General features: G+C 35.2%; 1 protein-coding gene across 1 annotated transcript in view; it reads left to right on the top strand.

Moving 5' to 3' along the window:
• Positions 1 to 16066, top strand: part of LARP1B (La ribonucleoprotein 1B) — a gene marked incomplete at both ends in the record, with an annotated part of 144015 nt that extends 127949 nt beyond the window's left edge. Inside the window, 6 exon segments of the mRNA XM_079707322.1 lie at positions 7524 to 7662; positions 7665 to 7686; positions 8028 to 8172; positions 12989 to 13098; positions 13840 to 13967; positions 15821 to 16066. Coding sequence (XP_079563448.1) covers positions 7524 to 7662; positions 7665 to 7686; positions 8028 to 8172; positions 12989 to 13098; positions 13840 to 13967; positions 15821 to 16066 — 790 coding nt within the window.
• Between the last annotated feature and the right edge of the window lie 4493 nt (positions 16067 to 20559).

The raw sequence follows: 20559 nt of genomic DNA, 5'->3' as shown, positions 1-20559 counted from the left end.
CCCACCTTAAGAAACAGGAAACATCTCGAAGAAACAACCTGACCCTGCACCTAAAGCAATTAGAGAAAGAAGAACAAAAAAACCCCAAAGTTAGCAGAAGGAAAGAAATCATAAAGATCAGATCAGAAATAAATGAAAAAGAAATGAAGGAAACGATAACAAAGATCAATAAATCTAAAAGCTGGTTCTTTGAGAAGATAAACAAACTTGACAAACCATTAGCCAGACTCATCAAGAAAAAAAGGGAGAAGACTCAAATCCATAGAATTAGAAATGAAAAAGGAGAAGTAACAACTGACACTGCAGAAATACAAAAGATCATGAGAGATTACTACAAGCAACTCTATGCCAATAAAATGGACAACCTGGAAGAAATGGACAAATTCTTAGAAATGCACAACCTGCCAAGACTGAATCAGGAAGAAATAGAAAATATGAATAGACCAATCACAAGCACTGAAATTGAAACTGTGATTAAAAATCTTCCAACAAACAAAAGCCCAGGACCAGATGGTTTCACAGGCGAATTCTATCAAACATTTAGAGAAGAGCTAACACCTATCCTTCTCAAACTCTTCCAAAATATAGCAGAGGGAGGAGCACTCCCAAACTCATTCTACGAGGCCACCATCACCTTGATACCAAAACCAGGCAAGGATGTCACAAAGAAAGAAAACTACAGGCCAATATCACTGATGAACATAGATGCAAAAATCCTCAACAAAATACTAGCAAACAGAATCCAACAGCACATTAAAAGGATCATACACCATGATCAAGTGGGGTTTATTCCAGGAATGCAAGGATTCTTCAATATATGCAAATCAATCAATGTGATACACCATATTAACAAATTGAAGAAGAAAAACCATATGATCATCTCAATAGATACAGAGAAAGCTTTCGACAAAATTCAACACCCATTTATGATAAAAACCCTCCAGAAAGTAGGCATAGAGGGAACATACCTCAACATAATAAAGGCCATATATGACAAACCCACAGCCAATATCGTCCTCAATGGTGAAAAACTGAAACCATTTCCACTAAGATCAGGAACAAGACAAGGCTGCCCACTCTCACCACCCTTATTCAACTTAGTTTTGGAAGTTTTAGCCACAGCAATCAGAGAAGAAAAGGAAATAAAAGGAATCCAAATTGGAAAAGAAGAAGTAAAGCTGTCACTGTTTGCAGATGACATGATACTATACATAGAGAATCCTAAAGATGCTACCAGAAAACTACTAGAGCTAATCAATGAATTTGGTAAAGTAGCAGGATACAAAATTAATGCACAGAAATCTCCGGCATTCCTGTACACTAATGATGAAAAATCTGCAAGTGAAATCAAGAAAACACTCCCATTTACCATTGCAACAAAAAGAATAAAATATCTAGGAATAAACCTACCTAAGGAGACAAAAGACCTGTATGCAGAAAATTATAAGACACTGATGCAAGAAATTAAAGATGATACAAATAGATGGAGAGATATACCATGCTCCTGGATTGGAAGAATCAATATTGTGAAAATGACTCTACTACCCAAAGCAATCTACAGATTCAATGCAATCCCTATCAAACTACCACTGGCATTTTTCACAGAACTAGAACAAAAAATTTCACAATTTGTTTGGAAAAACAAAAGACCCTGAATAGCCAAAGCAATCTTGAGAACGAGAAATGGAGCTGGAGGAATCAGGCTCTCTGACTTCAGACTATACTACAAAGCTACAGTAATCAACACAGTGTGGTACTGGCACAAAAACAGAAAGATAGATCAATGGAACAGGATAGAAAGCCCAGAGATAAACCCATGCACATATGGTCAACTTATCTTTGATAAAGGAGGCAGGAATGTACAGTGGAGAAAGGACAGCCTCTTCAATAAGTGGTGCTGGGAAAACTCGACAGGGACATGTAAAAGTATGAGATTAGATCACTCCCTAACACCATACACAATAATAAGCTCAAAATGGATTAAAGACCTAAATGTAAGGCCAGACAATCAAACTCTTAGAGGAAAACATAGGCAGAACACTCTATGACATAAATCACAGCAAGATCCTTTTGGACCCACCTCCTAGAGAAATGGAAATAAAAACAAAGATAAACAAATGGGACCTAATGAAACTTCAAAGCTTTTGCACAGCAAAGGAAACCATAAACAAGACCAAAAGACAACCCTCAGAATGGGAGAAAATATTTGCAAATGAAGCAACTGACAAAGGATTAATCTCCAAAATTTATAAGCAGCTCATGCAGCTCAATAGCAAAAAAACAAACAACCCAATCCAAAAATGGGCAGAAGACTTAAATAGGCATTTCCCCAAAGAAGATATACAGACTGCCAACAAACACATGAAAGAATGCTCAACATCATTAATCATTAGAGAAATGCAAATCAAAACTACAATGAGATATCATCTCACACCAGTCAGAATGGCCATCATCAAGAAATCTAGAAACAATAAATGCTGGAGAGGGTGTGGAGAAAAGGGAACACTCTTGCACTGCTGGTGGGAATGTGAATTGGTACAGCCACTATGGAGAACAGTATGGAGGTTCCTTAAAAAACTAAAAATAGAATTACCATATGACCCAGCAATCCCACTACTAGGCATATACCCTGAGAAAACCATAATTCAAAAAGAGACATGTACCAAAATGTTCATTGCAGCTCTATTCACAATAGCCCGGAGATGGAAACAACCTAAGTGTCCATCATCGGATGAATGGATAAAGAAGATGTGGCACATATATACAATGGAATATTACTCAGCCATAAAAAGAAACGAAACTGAGCTATTTGTAATGAGGTGGATAGACCTAGAGTCTGTCATACAGAGTGAAGTAAGTCAGAAAGAGAAAGACAAATACCGTATGCTAACACATATATATGGAATTTAAGAAAAAAAAATGTCACGGAGAACCTAGGGGTAAAACAGGAATAAAGACACAGACCTACTTGAGAATGGACTTGAGGATATGGGGAGGGGGAAGGGTAAGCTGTGACAAAGCGAAAGAGAGGCATGGACATATATACACTACCAAACGTAAGGTAGATAGTGGGAAGCAGCCTCATAGCACAGGGAGATCAGCTCGGTGCTTTGTGACCGCCTGGAGGGGTGGGATAGGGAGGGTGGGAGGGAGGGAGATGCAAGAGGGAAGGGATGTGGGAACAGATGTATATGTATGACTGATTCACTTTGTTATAAAGCAGAAACTAAAAAAAATAAAAAAAATTAAAAAAAATTTTAAAAAGTCTAGGAACTGCAAACTAATTGATAGTAGCAGAAAGCAGATGGTGGTTGCTTGAGGGGGAAGGGAGGGGTGGAAGGATTTCCAAGGGGCCTGAGCGGACTTTCCCAGGTGATAAATGTCATCACTTTCTTGATTGTGGTTATGGTTTCATGAGCATGTATGTGTATCTTTAAAAATTACATACAGGCTTAAATTGTGTACAGTTTATTGAATGAAATTATACCTCATTAAAGCTGTTAAAAAAAAAAAACAAGAAAGAAACTGAAGCTAATAAACAAATTTGGCAAAGTTGCACTGTACAAAATACACATAAATCAGTTGTGTTTCTATATGCAGCATTGAACGATTTGAAAAGTAAATTAAGAAAGCAGTTGTATTTACATTAGCATCTAAAAATTAAATACTTAGGAATAAATCTAGCCAAGGAGGTGAAAGACTTATACATTGAAAACTACAAAGCACATTGATGAAAAAATTATAGGAGACCTAAATTAATGGAAAGACAATCCATTTTCATGGATAGGAAGACTTAACATTGTTAAGACATTATTATAATCCAAAGTGATCTACAGATTCAACACAATCCCTACAAAAATTCCAATAGCCTTTTTCACAAAAATGGAAAAGCTGATCCTCAAATTTATATGGAATTGCAAGTAGCCCTGAAAAGCCCAAATGACCTTAAAAAGAAGAATAAAATTGGAGGACCAACACTTCCCAACTTTGAAAGTTACTACAAGGCTACAATAATTAAATCAGTATGGTCTTGGCATAAGGACAGACGTATAGACCAATGGAATAGAGAGTCTAGAAATAAAATCTGTCATATATGGTCAGTTTATTTTCTACAAGGGTGCTGAGACTGTTCAGTGAAGGAGAGGGTCATCTTTTTAACAAATGGTGCCGGGAAAACTGTATATCCAATGTGTGAAAGGATGGGATCCATACTTTATACCAGATACCAAAAAAGTAAAATGGATCAAAGATCTAAACTTAACAGCTAAAACTGTAAAACTCTTAGAAGAAAATGTAGGGGAACATCTTTATGACCCTAGATTTGACAGTAGTTTCTTGAGCATGACACCAAAAACACAGACAATAAAAGAGAAAAATTGATAAATTTTACTTCATCATAATTATGAACTTTTGTGTATCAAAGGAAACTATCAGAGTGAAGAGACAACCTACTGAATAGGAGAAAATATTTGCAAATTATATATCTGATAAGGGGTTAATATTCCAAATATATAGAAGTCTCCCAAAAAACCCAATTCAAAAATTGGGAAAGGATTTGAATAGACATTTCTCCAGAGAAGATATACAAATGGCCAATAAACCCATGAAAATGTGTTCCATATCATTAATCATTAGAGAAATGCAAATCAAAAACCACAATGTGATATCTCTTCATACCCATTAGGATGGTGTTATGGACTGAATTGTCTCTCTGAAATTATATGCTGAAACCCTAACCCCCCTGCTTGACTGTATTTGAGATATGGCCTTTAAGGAGATAATTAAGGTTAAATGAAACCATACAATGGGGCCCTAATCTGACCTTATAAGAAGAGGAAGAGACACCAGAGATCTCTCTCTTTCTGCGTGTAGACAGAGGAAAGGCCATGTGAGGACACAATGAGAAGGTGGTTCTCTGTAAGCCAGGAAGAGAGGCCTCCCCAGAAGCCAACACTGCTGGCACTATGATCTTGGACTTCTAGCCTCCAGAACTGTGCAAACATAAATTTCTATTGTGTAAGCCATCTAGTCTGTGGTATCTTGTTATGGCAGCTGAGCTGACTAATACAGATATGTATAATCAAAAAAACTGAAAGGAAATATTTGTGTGGACGTGGAGAAATTAGAACCCTGTGCATTGCTCTTGGAAATATAAAATGCTGCAGCCATTGTGGAAAGCAGTTTGGCATTTTCTCAAAATGGTAAAACACAGAACTAACACATGACCTAGCTATTTGACTCCTAGGTATATATCCAAAAGAATTGAAAAGAGGGAGTTGAACAGATATTTTTATGCCATGTTTATAGCAGCATTATTCATAATAGCCAGAAGGTGGAAACAACACTAGAGTCCATCAGCAGATGACTAGATAAACATAGTAGGTATATACATACAATGGAATATGATTCAACCATATAAAAGAATGAAATTTTGATTTCAGCTTCAACATGGATGGACCTTGAGAACATGCTTAGTGATATAAGGCAGACTGAGAAGGATGAATATAGTATGTTTCCACTTATATGAGGTACCTAGAATAGTCAAAGACATAGTAAAATAGAGGTTACTGGGGACTGCAGGGAGAGGGAAAGGGATTATTCATTATTTAATGGATAGAGTTTTTGTTGGGGATGATAAAGAAGGTTTTGGTAGAGGTAGTGGTAATAGTTATATAACATTGTGAAAATGTAATGCTGATGAGTAGTACACTTAAGAATGGCTAAAATTACAAATATCATATATATTTTACAACACACACAAACTCCTAAAAAATAACCCAGCACTGGTTTCATTAGATAAGTGTTTAGGTATGAGTGGGAATTACTAGGCTCATGGCGACAAATACAAAGTTTCCAAAATTCTTATTTTTGCATGAAAGCTTGAATTTTTCCTGAACGTTACAAACTCATTTTGTTCATTTTCAAGGAAATGTCTGACACAAAACAAAGTCTGAATAACCATAATTTGTTGGCTATTCTTCTAATTAAAAATGGTATTCCATGAAAAAAACAGTTCAGCTCACAGTTTTATCACATGAGTGCTTTAAGACAACTGTTATAGTTAGTACTGCTGTTACAAATATGCCATAGGCTGGGGAGCTTAAACAACAAACATTTATTTCTCACAGATCCAAGATTAAGGTGCCAACAGATCCCATATCTGGTGAGAGCCTGCTTCCTAGTTTGCAGATGGCCATCTTGTTGTATCCTCACATGGCAGAGAGCAGAGAGAGAAGGAAGCTCTCTTGTGTCTCCTCTCATAAGGACACTTATCCCACTCATGAGAGCTCTACTGTCATGACTTATTTACATCCTAGTACCATCACATTGGGGGTTAGGAATTCAACAAACATTTAGTTCATAACAACAGCCATCATATTTTTATATGCTGCAAAAGTGCTTTTCTCCCCCTAATTGTTATAAAAAACACATAGCATGAAATATTCACCATCTTAACCATTTTTAGGAGTACAGTTCAGTAGTGTTAAGTATATTCACGTTGTTGTGAAATATCTCCAGAATGTTCTCATTTTGCAAAACTAAAGCTTCTGTCCCATTTTGTCACACACAATGAGACGTACTCAAGTGTTGAGATTTCATAAAGTTAATAATTTTTTTTTGCTTCATCAAGGAACTCTTAAGGTGAAACTGGCATTAAAAATTTTTTTCAAGTACAAAGCAGTGAATAATATAACCACTAGTAAGTAAAGTTTGGTGCCACTGCCTCAGTTTGCATCAGCAGTTGTATACACCATTGTTTAGTACTATCAGTACAAATGTAAACACAGTGAAGAGGGCAAATAATGTCTAAGTATTGTTGTGAAAATAGTTTTGACCTTGCAGACTTTCTGAAAGGTTCTTGGGAACCCCTCCAAGCATCTACAGACCACACATTGAGAACCACTGATTTAGAGCAGTCTTAGGAAGATCATTTTGGTGGCAGTATAGAGGAGGGGGATTGAAAAAACAAGGAGACCAATTAGTTCAAGTGAAAGAGGAGGAAAGCCTCAATTTGAATAACAGAGTGAAGATGAAAAGGAAAAGATAGATACAGGCGAAATTTCAGAAGTGAAATTGATTTACAGAATTACAGGTATGTCTTTAGGATAATGAAAATATTGCCTTTGTGCCAGATTTTATCCACTTATTCAATTTATATCATTAACCTAATTACTCATGAAAATTGAAAATTTCCCCAGTACTATAAGAAAAAAACAAATATAAACTAAATTAATAATGTGTCTGGAAGAGAAGAGTAAGCTAGCTAGTCAGTTATCTGCTTCTACTTATTGTTTTAATTTGAGAATTTATGACCATGTCCTTTATCAACTTCTGAATTTACCCATGTGTTGAACATAGATAGCAATTCATATGTAGATCCGTGTATCATTAGTTTAGGAGAGTTTTAGGGACTAATGCCTTTTCCACTGCTCAGATTCTCAGTAAACAAATAGTACAAATTGGTTTAAACACTTGGTTCTTGATATTTCAGTTTGAAGTCTTTTTTCCCCCTCCTCAAACAGCAGCTCAAATGCTTCACCTTCAGAAGGTGCACCACTAGTAGGAAGTTATGGATGTACTCCTCATTCATTCCCAAAGTTTCAGCACCCTTCTCACGAACTTTTGAAGGAAAATGGCTTTACCCAACAAGTGTACCACAAGTGTATCGTAGAAGATGCCTAAGTGGTAAGAGCCTTCCTTTATATAGCTATCTTTAAAATTAAAACATAATTCTAAAAAATTCAAGTTGTGACATTTAATATCAGGTTAAAATAGTCTTTTGTTATAATTGCCTTAAGTAAATGGGTTTATATATATTCTTTATTCATGTATTTTGTAGCTTAGACACATTAGGAAATAAAGCTTACTATATTCTTGTTACTATTGACAAATGCTTAAATTTGAGCAGTAAGTCAGAAAATGGATTATTTGTTCTTTGTTTAAAAGAAACCCAATTGGGGATTAATATGTTTCAGCTTTCTTTATTTTATGCTATGTAAAACATCTGCTGTTTTGACTTTTTCCAGAAAGAAAACACTTGGGAATTGGCCAGTCTCAAAAAATGAATACCCTCTTTCGTTTCTGGTCCTTTTTCCTCAGAGATCACTTCAATAAAACAATGTATGAGGAATTTAGACAACTTGCTTGGGAAGATGCAAAAGAAAATTACAGGTCAAATATTTTCTCATATTTTTACACTTGGAGGGAATTTTTTAAAAATACTAAAACTAGTACGGAAGTAGCCTGATTTTGAACTGTGAAAGTACCACGTGATAACTGGGAGAAGGACTGTGTTAGTTTTCTATTGCTGCATAGCAAATTACCCCAGAACGCAGAAGCTTAAAACAACAAACATTTATTAGTTCATAGTTTCTAAGGGTCAAGACTCCAGAAACAGCTTAGCTGGGTGGCTCTGGTTCAGTTCTCTCATAGGATTGCAGTCAAGGTATTGGACAGGGCTGCAGTCTCTGAAGACCTGACTCAGGCTAGAGGATCTTCTTCAAGCTCATTCACTTGGATATTGGCAGGAGGCTTCAGTACCTTGGCACATAGGTCTCCCCATAGGGCATTTCACAATGTGACTTCACCCAGAGTGAATGATCTAAGAAAGGGGGAGAATTTCCAAGATGAACGCTTCGGTGTCTTACTTAACCTGCACTTGAAAGTGACATCACTTCTGCCATATTATAGTGTTCACACAGACCAACCGTGGTATAATGTAGGAGGGGACTACACAAGTTTGTGGGTATCATGTTTGGAACCATGTTAGGGGCTGGTACAAAGGCCAAATGTAATTTGAAAGACAGATTTTTCTCTCTCTTGCCCCTACCATTACAGATTTCCCTTGGATGTGCATATACATCCCCAAATTGTTACATGCTTAGAGCCAAACCAGTTAAGATTCCTTGAGACAAGAAAAAATAAGGTCTCTCATGATACATCCTGACGCACCTGTTCAGTCTCATTTTTTCCTACTACAGTTGACTGTTCAACAATACCAGTTTGAACTGAATGGGTCCACTTATATGCAGAATTTTTTCAATAGTAAATACTACAGTACTACATAATCCATGGTTGCTTGAATCTGTGGATAAGGAACCGTGGATATGGAGAAACCGTGTGTACAGAGGGCCAACTTGTAAGTTATACTCAGATTTTTAACTGTGGGAGGGTTGGCGCTCCTAGCGTGCACGTTGTTCAAGGGTCAACTGTAGTCCTCTAGGCAACCGTGGTACTGAACTACATGTTCTCCAAATGAACTGAGCTCTCTAGCCTCTAGACATCTGTACATATTCTTACCTCTGCTTATTCTTCTCTTCATCCTCCCTCTGCTTTGCTAACTCTTCTTTTTGTCTAGGTTAGATCTTGCTTCCATGAGAAATGTTCAGGGGAATTTGTGCCAATAGGGCTGAATTGAGAACAGATCAAGAGGATGAGAAGGAACATGAAATGGATTCATGCAAGCTAAGCTATTCATTCTTGGGAAAAGGGAGGAAGGAAGATGAGATGGAAGAAGAAAAAAGATAATTTTCCACTCAATATTTACCTAAATTTACCCTTCTTCAGGTTCTAAAAATGGATTCCTCTTGTAAAGCTCAAATAAGAATCTATTGTTAATCAATATTGTGATCTTCAAGAGGAATACAAGATATGCAAATAAATTTCTTTGAAAAAAAATTTACATTTGCACTGACTTGTGTAAAAATAAAGCCCACTAATTTTCGTCTAGAATCTTGATCTTGATCAGGAATGATAGATAAATGGCATGTGTACCTCTTTTTCCCTCTTCTCTGTCCATTACTGACATCTCTAAATCAATCCCAGCATTGTTTAATATTATTCTTGAATTCAGATTTATAGTCTTTCTTATCACAGCTTTGATAGCTGCTGCCAGTTTATCAGACTTGGCACTGAAGGCAATATTTGCCATTTCTTTCTTTCAAAACTTTTTATTTTATTTTGGGGTATAGTTGATTTACAATGTTGTGTTAGTTTCAGGTGTACAGCAAAGTGATTCAGTTACACATATACATATAATCCATTCTTTTTCAGATTCTTTTCCCATATAGTTTGAGTAGAGTTCCCGGTGCTAGTAGGTCCTTGTTAATTATCTATTTTATCTACAGTAGTGTGTATATTGTTAATCCCAACCTCCTAATTTACCCCTCCCCTCCCCTTTCCCCTTTGGAAAACAAACCATAAGTATGTTTTCAAAGTCTGTGAGTCTGTTTCTGTTTTGTAAATAAGTTCATTTGTATCATCTTTTTAGATTCCACATATAAGTGATATCTATATGATACTTGTCTTTGTCTGACTTACTTCGTATGACAATCTCTAGGTCCATCCATACTGCTGCAAATGGCATTATTTCATTCTTTTTTTATGGTTGAGTACCATTCCATTGTATATATGTACCACATCTTTATTCATTCATCTGTCGATGGACATTTAGGTTGCTTCCGTGTCTTGGTTATTGTAAATAATGCTGCTATGAACGTTGGGGTGCATGTATATTTTCAAATTGTAATTTTCTCCAGATACATGCTCAGGAGTGGGATTGCTGGATCATATGGTAGTTCTATTTTTATTTTTCTAAGGAACCTCCAAACTGTTCTTCGTAGTGGCTGATCTAGATGTTCTCATTCAAACTGTGTTTTGCTACTCGTTAGTGGGTTGTGAAATCAATTTAGTGGTTCTGACTTACTTAAAAAAATAGAAAATATCAGACTGCACTGAACATAGTAAGGTTAATATGTTTTACAATTCATACAAAAATACAAATTTAATTATTTACAAAACATATATGTTTTTATGTACACACGTATATATGTGAGTGTTGTGTTGACTTGGTCACAAGGTAAAATATTTTTCTTACTATTGGACTTAGAAAAGTTTGAAAGCATTTGTTATAATTAATCTCAGCATATTTTGTTGTTTATGCAAACAATTTCCGTTTGTTCCTCAGGACTTTCTATAACTTTTCTGATCCCATTTCTACCCAAGTCTAGATTGGGAGTTCCTCTTCTTTGTTCCTATGGTATTCTGTGTATGTTTATAATAGCTTAACATACTAACTGATACATAGTAAGTGCTCAATAAAGGGTTACTTTTATTAGGAAGAAGATCAGTACTGAATATATCCATTGACTAACATTAGCAGTAGGATGGTTTCAAGAAGAAAGGAGAGAAGTAACATTAATTACATACATATCTGCAATGTGCCAGCTCTGGTCTAAGTGCTTTACAAATATTATCTATTATTGAAAAGTAGGATATTATTATCCCCATTTTTAGAGAGATGATTATAAGCCTAGAATTCAAATGTAGTTCTTTCTGGTTCTCAGCCTTTTTGTTTTCTACTCATCTAAGCTGTCTCACAGTGATTGGTCAGTGAGTAAATGACAACTGAGAGACTGGTCATTTGCCCCTGCTCTTTACTCCAGGATTTATGCTGCATATTTGGATTGTATTATTAATGTCATATTTTTGATCTTTGGAATTAGTTTGCTAAAAAATAAGACTAGAAATCCAGATATTGTAGTAGTCAGTTGGCCTTTACCAAAAATCTAAGAATCCTAACATTCCTCTAAAATGTCATTTACTTGATAAAACCTAAAATTTCTCAATCCTGCTTTCCAGAAAGAAAGAAAGAAGCCTAGGCTTCACCCCCAGAGATTATGATTTCATTGGTTTGGAGTGGAGCCTGGGCATCAGCATTTTTTTAAAAGCTTCCTAGATGGTTCACATATGTAGTCAAGGTTGAGAACCACTATCAATATAATATCCCATAAGAGGAGTATTAAGGCAGGTTTGTCATTCTGAACTGTTGTTCCTTTAGTACTCAGTCCCCTTAGCCTCAGTCATACAAGCTCAAGGAATAGTGTCATTTATGGCTACCAAAGGAAAGGGCTCAGGTTAGTGTATGGTTGGTAGTCCTGCATTACTCTTGCCATCTTACCAAGAAACCTGTTTATTCTTCCAGAAAGACCGTCACTCTCTATCTTGTAAATAAGCTGGTTACAGAGGACATATGCATGCATACACACACACACACACACACATCCTTCTTCCTGTGAATAATGGTTGGGCAGTATTATGATACCAGGAATGAAGAAATATAGCCTCTCCTCCACTGAGGCACCCAGAATGACTTAAGGATTCTAAATGAGGGATTTTCTAAATTGCGACATGCTTTATTTGAATGAGCTAGATTGGTCCCTTTACTGCTGTCCATTGACCTTGTCCATGTCCACTCTCATGGGTTCTGCTCATCACCATTAGTTGAAGGTTGAGCCCATGTAGTTTCTTGATCCACTGTCCAAAACTTGTCTCAGGTTCTTTAGATAGCTGTAAGAAGAAACAAATTTTTCTGATTTATGCAGTGATACAATTCTTTTGGCAAAATATCTTTTATTTAATATACTTTATAAGCAGGAAGGCTCTCTTAGGAGACATTTAATTAGGTTTGTCCCTTTATAGTTGAATGGGTCAACCACACCTAGAGTCTATGGCCCAAGAGTATGGTCTTTATCTTCCTAGAGATTATGTTCGAGTATTTAATACCATGTACTAACACACTATTATAAGCCTTGGTTTGGGAAAAAATCTAAAACATTGCCAATATGTCACTAAATCTTTTGAAATACCAGGGAAAAATACCAGGGAGTTCTTCAGCAATGCCAGGGAGAGATCCTGTGTCTGTTCAAAGAAGCCATAGTGTAGTTGTCCAAGGGCTGCCTCTTATTTTGCATATTCCCAGTATACCTCCATGAGATGCTATGCCTGAGTCAACAAAAATAGCAAAGCCAGCTGTAGATTACTAATTACCACTTCAGCTAAAAATCTGCATACTAAAAATTACATACATTTGAACACTTTTGTTTGAGATTATTTGTGTCATGTTTTCCTGTATCAGTGCTGTTAAATATGACTATTTGCATTGTCATAGGAAAAAATTTATTATAAACTTTTTATTTTCTTCCCACAGGTATGGATTAGAATGTCTGTTCAGGTTTTATAGTTATGGACTGGAAAAAAAATTCAGACAAGAAATTTTTAAGGATTTCCAAGAAGAAACCAAAAAAGACTACGAATCTGGTAAAACAAAACAATAAACTTATTCTATTTGGAAATTGTAAATCTGAGTCTGTCAATAAATAGGGAGTTGGGAACTTTTTTTTAGGGCAGACTATTTAAGACTTTCAGGCCACTATTATGGTTTGTGATGAAGGATAGAGCACCATATAGTATGAAGGTCTTACTTGTGAGATGTTGGAAAATAGCCACTCCGAAGTGTTTCCTTTATGGATTTGTATTTTGTCTTTATTCATTTGACACACATGACTACTCACTGATGTTCCATTACATGAAAATTCTATGCAACATGAGCAAGTGTGATTGGAAAGGTGGAATAGCACAGTGAGTAACAGTGCAGACTCTGGGCTAGATCCCTAAGTCTGAATCCCATTTCCCCTACTTTGTAGCTCTGTGGCCATGGGTAAGTTACTTAACCTTGTTAGAAAAACAAACAAACAAAAAAACCCCAAAACCTTGTTAGCCCAGTTTACTCATCAGTAATATACCCAAGAGCACCTATATTACAGGGTTGTATATAGTTCAAATTAGTTTAATATACAATAAACCACTTAAATAATACCTGTTACATGGCAAATGCTCAATAAATGTTAGCTGCCATTATTCATTACAATGTCTTATCTTCAAGGTCTAGATAATGTGTACATAGAAGACATGGTTTAATGCTGGTAGGATCATATCCAATATGAATCATTTTTTAAAGATTCTGTATATTTTATCATGTATGTTCTTCTTTGTTATTAGGTCAGCTGTATGGATTAGAAAAGTTTTGGACTTATCTAAAATATTCTCAATCTAAAACACAGTCTATTGACCCCAAACTTCAGGAATACCTCTGTAGCTTTAAGAAGTTGGAAGACTTCCGTGTTGATGTAAGTTTTAAGTCCTTTCCCCTGTATTATTTTTATTACTCTTATGCTTGAACTATCAGTGACTTTCTTAAGTTTAATTTTATAATTTTTATTTTTTAAATTTAATTTTGAAAATTTAACTTTCCAGTTTTGAAATCAAACTTTAAAAGAGGTGCAAAAATAGTATAGAGAATTCCCATATATTCTGTTTACCCAGAGTCCCTAAATGTTAATATCTTACATAACCATGGAGCAATGGTCAGTTCACTTTAATTTTGATATGCATGATAAACATTTTATGGATTTAGTAACTTTTATGTGGATATGTTACTCATTTCTCACTAGCAGTTTTTATTTATTTATTTATTTTTTTAAAGATTTCTTTATTATTTATTTATTTTATTTTATTTATTTTCGGCTGCATCGGGTCTTAGTTGCAGCACACGGGATATTCGTTGTGGCACACAGGCTTCTCTCTAGTTGTGACATGTGGGTTTTCTCTTCTTTAGTTGTGTTGTGCAGGCTCCAGGGCCTGTGGACTCTGTAGTTGTGGCACGTGGGTTCCAGAGCATGTGAGCTCTGTAGTCTGCAGCACGCAGGCTCTCTAGTTGAGGCACATGAGCTCAGGAGTTGTGACACATGGGCTTAGTTGCCCCACAACATGTGGGATCTTAGTTCCCTGACCAGAAATTGAACCCGCGTGCCCTGCATTTAAGGTAGATTCTTTACCACTGGACCACCAGGGAAGTCCCCTCACTATCAGTTTTTAAATTTTTCACTTTTTATGTACTTGTATCCTATAGTTTCCATAACACCTGCTCATGTAACATGGATTTATGGTTCCCCACATAATAAAATTAGGGCAAGAATGTTATGTGCATGCGTAGAGACAGGAGAATAGGCTTTAGACAATTTGATTTCAAGAGGAAAAGGAAAACATTTTAAGAAAAGAAGGGGATGAGCATAATAAGATAAAGGAAAAGGAGAAAGAAGAGAAGAGAGAAATAAGGAAAGAAGAATCAAAAAGAGCAGAAAAGAGAGAGGTGAAAGGAAGGCTAGGTTCATCTCTGCTTAGTATTATAATTAGTTTGTCTTTTGTAGTTTTGTGTAAATAGATTTGATAGCCAAGGGATGGAGTTAATAGAAGTGCCTCCATCTCTGGAATTAAAGAGCTGTGTTTCAGACTTCCCTGCCGGTTCAGTGGTTAAGACTCCGCACTTCCCAATGCAAGGGGCACAGATTCGATCCCTGGTCAGGGAACAAAGATCCCTCATGCCTTGCAGCATGACCAAAAATTAAAAAAAAAAAAAAAAAAAAAAAAAAAAAAGTTATGTTTCTAGAGTGGTCCAGCCTGTTCTGTCACCAGACGTCCCTGCTTTATAATACTAGTGATTTTTGCCCTATCTGAACAGAAGCCAAGAATTCAGACCTCTGCTTTTAAACTTGTGTCATGTTTTCCTGTATCAGTGCTGTTAAGTATGACTATTTGCATTTTAAATACTGTGGAAGTTTGGAGAAGGAAGGGGTTAGAGTTATAAATGCTTTGCAACTGACAGAAGTTGCATAAAGAAGGAAAATGGCCTCTCTGAAACATTTTCCCAGAGACAACGAACCCAGCCTTACGCTTATGCCCTACTATTTAGTTCAAGCCCTAAAACATAGGAGTAGCTTAATAAACATGTTGAATGAAAGAATTGACTGATAAGGAGGAAATTTAAGTTTAACACCTTAAATTGCTGTTAAGTTTTCATTATACTAATAAAATTTACTGAAGTGCCGGCATAGTTTCCCTTGTTAGAAAAGTCTGGCCTTAGAAATTGAAGGGAGGAAAAAAATAGTAAAATCATCACTATGTTGTCTTTCATAATTTGCAGCCCCCTATACGTGAGGAATTTGGAAGAAAAAAACATTCATCTACTTCTGGTGAGGAGAGTAATCGTCACAGACTTCCATCTAATTCCTCTACAAAGTCACCGAGTGCTGCTAAGCCTACACCTGACAATCAGCTTCGGGTCCCAACAAACTCTCCCAGGAGGAATACTTCACAGCAGTCCAATGACAATTCACACCAGAACAGTGCTGCCTCAGTCTCAACACATGGTGAACTGCCTGAGAAATAGACTCTTATGAAAGTTGTTTGCCCTTGAAATCAACATTTACATCAGTATTTATTGGGGGAAATCCTCTGATGTTTAATTGTGATAATCAGAAAAAAGAAAAAGGAAGAAAAATGGCAGCATTTTTTTCTAGAAAGATAAATTCTAAAAACATTTTCCCTGATTTCACAAATAAGTATAATTTTGGTAACATTTTTTTTTTTTTTTTTTGCGGTACGCAGGCTTCTCACTGCTGTGGCCTCTTCCATTGCAGAACACAGGCTCTGGACATGCAGGCTCAGCGGCCATGGCTCATGGGCCCAGCCGCTCCGTGGCATGTGGGATCCTCCCTGACCGGGGCACGAACCCGTGTCCCCTGCATCGGCAGGCGGAATCTCAACCACTGCGCCACCGGGGAAGCCCTTGGTAACATTTTATAGAGATCCTCTAGTAATATATTTTGGTCTCAAATATATTTTTGAAATAATATATTTCATTTTCAAATCCATTGTTTATAAGAACAGCATTCCTTAAATATACACAAAAACAACACAAGGAATGCCTAACATTTCAGCTCATACTTCTTAAAGAAAATATAGTATGTTATAGTCATCTATTCTATAGAGCTTTCTTAAAGAATCCAATAACCCCACTGTCAATTCATATTTGAACTTATCAAAAACAAAGGACAAATATGTATATGTTTTTTAAATTCAGAAAAAGAATGTGAAATGATACATTTGCTTTTCTTTTAGATTTATAGTTTAAAGAAAACTTTTTTTTTTTTTTACAAAAGTAGAAATATATTGCAGTTATATTGAAGTATATGCACTTTGGATATTGGGTTTTGCTCTTTTCCGCATTAGTCATACCTCATGATTTCCATAGTTATTGTTGTGTTGGTATGGAGTGTTCTGAATTGGCATCAGCCAGTTACATATTAGAAGAGATTTACTTTTTGTGACTATATAAACCTGCACAAGTAATTGAAAACTGAGCTGGGATTGGTTGGAATACTGTCCTAAATTAGTTAAATCTTGCACTGTTTTGAATGCATTTGCTGTTTGTACATCTGCAGGTATGTATGTCACAAGTAATCAGATTATATTCAGTTTAAAAGGAGTACCTTTTTGTGTCCTTTACTTTTGTTTTATGCTTATAAAAAGTGTTTTCAAGAAATGAATTTACTTCTAATTTTTATTGCTGTTGCAACTGATGTAAATGATAGTTTCAGTTTTTGTGGGAATTAAAATAAATGACTTATTCTAAATTATTTGAATTGATGTTTAATTATTTTTGTTTAGAATACAGCTGAAAAGCTGTAATTTTCAAATTCTGCTAGTAGAAGACCACTGTAGTGGTTGGGCCAAAAGTTTCGTTCAGTTTTTTCTATAAGATGGCTCTAGTAGCACTTAGTTGTCTTTAACTTTATTTGAAACAATTTTGTTAGATTGTATGTGACAGCTGTCAGATCAGCCTGCATTTAAAAAAAGACTTACCAAAATTGGTGAATTTTTGTGTAGCCATTTAAATATTGAAGATGGAAGAAAGAAAGCAATATTTTCAGCATATTATGCTTTATTATTTCAAGAAAGGTAAAAATGCAACTGAAACACACAAAAAGATTTGTGCAGTGTGTGAAGAACGAGCTGTGACTGATCAAACATGTCAAAAGTGGTTTGTGAAGTTTCGTGCTGGAGATTTCTTGCTGGATAATGCTCCACGGTTGGGTAGACCAGTTTAAGTTGATAGGGATCAAACCGAAAAAATAATTGAGATCAACATTATACCATGCGGAAGATAGCTGACATACTCAAAATATCCAAATCAAGCGTTGAAAATCATCTGCACCAGCTTGGTTATGTGAATCGCTTTGATGTTTGGGTTCCACATAGGTTAAGTGAAAAAAACCGTCTTGACCATATTTCCTCATGTGAGTCTCTACTGAAACGTAATGAAAATGTTCCGTTTTTAAAACAAATTGTGACAGGCGATGAAAAGTGGATACTGTACAACAATGTGGAATGGAAAAGATCTTGGGGCAAGCGAAATGCACCACCACCAACCACACCAAAGGCCAGTCTTCATCCAAAGAAGGTGATGTTGTGTGTATGGTGGGATTGGAAGGGAGTCCTCTATTATGAGCTCCTTCCGGAAAACTAAACGATTAATTCCAACAAGTACTGCTGCCAATTAGACCACCTGAAAGCGGCACTCGATGAAAAGTGTCCAGAATTAGTCAACAGGAAATACATAATCTTCCATCAGGATAACGCAAGGCTGCGTGTCTATTTGATGACCAGGCAAAAATCGTTACAGCTTGGCTGGGAAGTTCTGATTCATCCTCCATATTCACCAGACATTGCACCTTCGGATTTCCATTTATTTCAGTCTTTACAAAATTCTCTTAATGGAAAAAATTTCAATTCCCTGGAAAACTGCAAAAGGCACCTGGAACAGTTCTTTGCTCAAAAAGATAAAAAGTTTTGGGAAGATGGAATAACGAAGTTGCCTGAAAAATGGCAGAAGGTTGTGGAACAAAAAGGTGAATACATTGTTCAATAAAGTTCTTGGTGAAAATGAAAAATGTGTCTTTTATTTTTACTTAAAAAACCGAAGGCACTTTTTGGCCCACCCAATATGTTGTGAATGAAGTTTCAGTGTTAAACTTACATCCATTTTTATTTAGCTTATATGTTTTCTTGTATTGGCAAGAAGCAGCTAGTTTAATACACTAAATTTATTATTTTCTTTTTGGTGTCTTGTTCTTATAGAATGACAGTATTGAAATACATATCTTCTTTGGATAAGTGGACTATTCTTTAGTAAATAAGAGATTTTCATTAGGTTATTTCCATGAATAAATGATAATCTGCCATTTTATGATATTTAATATTGGGGAGGTCATTTTGATATTTTAATTTTAAGAAAGAGTCAAATTTCAATATTCAAAAATATACTTAGATCTTGGAAAGAGAATGCAAGACAACAATTAGATTTAGAATAATAAATTTTAAAATGTTTTCTTAAGTGCAGATGTAGTTCTGGCTTTTCAGTGAAGAATTTCCAAACCATGCTTATTAGCTTTAAGCGGTCTCTTGAACTTACCTAAAATTATCTAAGAATCTTTCTCAGTATCTTTTTTGTGTTGAACACATACATCTGAAACCTGTTTTTAACCTAAGATTACTTCCACTCACCTAAATATGCAAATGTAAATTTGATTGGAAAATTGTATATTTTATATGAAAATACAGTAATCAAGAGTTTTGTGATGTGTAATAAATTAGTAATTTTATCATATGATTTTGATTATAAAAACCATACATGTAAATTAGGAAATTTAGAAAAGCACAAAAAGGAAAATACTTTTTTAAAAAAGAAAAAAAAGTTGGTATCATACTATTCTAGCATATGGATGTGCCATAGTTTACTAAGCTGAATCGCCTATGGTTGAAATTTTACGTATGGCCAGGTTTGGGCTGTTACAAACAACAATTTAATTAATGATATCCCTACAGATAAATCTTTGTGTATAAACTTGGAGTTATTGCCTAGCATAAATTTCTAGAAGTTGAAATTCTAAGTAAAAATGTATTCCCATTCAATGTACTCTAGAATGGTTGCACAGTTTACAGTTTTACCAACAGCATCTGCTTTTCTATGTCCTCACCAAAACTGGTTATTATAAATCTTTCTCTTTGATAGACTGAGAAGCAAAAAATATTATTTTAATGTCATTATTAAGATCATCATTTTAATCAGGTTACTAATGAGTGATAATTTTTATTGTTTATTAACTACATTATTTGTAGATGGCTTGGTCATATCTTTCATGTTTTCCTTTTGGAGTGATTGTCTTTTTCTGATTTATAGAGCTTTTTTACTTATCAAGACTATTAACCCTTTGCTTTCTAATTTTCATTATGTATGTTTGACATAGTATGTACATTTTTTTGGTAAAAAATTTAAAAATTATACCCCTTAAATTCCAAATGCGAAACTTAAGCAAATAAAAGCACTGTTAGTCAATGAAAAGAAAAATATTATTGACTATAAATCTAAATAGTCCTACCCAAAATATGTGTAAGTTCCTAGAGAACTTCCTTCCTTGTGATTTTATAGTTTTCAATTTTATTAAATAAAAAAGACAACATTAAAACGTTTAAATTATTTGTCCTTTTAAAGGGATAGTTGAAGCCATCTTTGGAGTTCTTTATACTAAAAGGAATTAAAGAAGAAAGTTATATTTTAAAATAAATATCATTTTAGTTTTTAAATAGATTTTATTTTTTAAACTTGTTTTGCCTGTTTGGGACTTCACTCTGACATTCTCTCATGCTTCTCCTTGCCATTATACTGAATGATATTACCTCTTTCTGTGCTTAATCTTATCTTTCACCTAATTTCTTAGCTCTTATGAAACTGCTTATTTTTATTTTATTATATAGGAGACTGATCCAAGAGAGTAATACCTAATTATATCGCCACTAGATGGCAGAATGGAATAAGATCAG

The sequence above is a fragment of the Hyperoodon ampullatus genome, assembly GCF_949752795.1.
Source record: "Hyperoodon ampullatus genome assembly, chromosome: 1".
NCBI classification, from domain to species: domain Eukaryota; kingdom Metazoa; phylum Chordata; class Mammalia; order Artiodactyla; family Ziphiidae; genus Hyperoodon; species Hyperoodon ampullatus.
The sequence above is the reverse complement of the archived record's forward strand: the minus strand, read 5'-3'. Positions and strand labels throughout refer to the sequence as shown.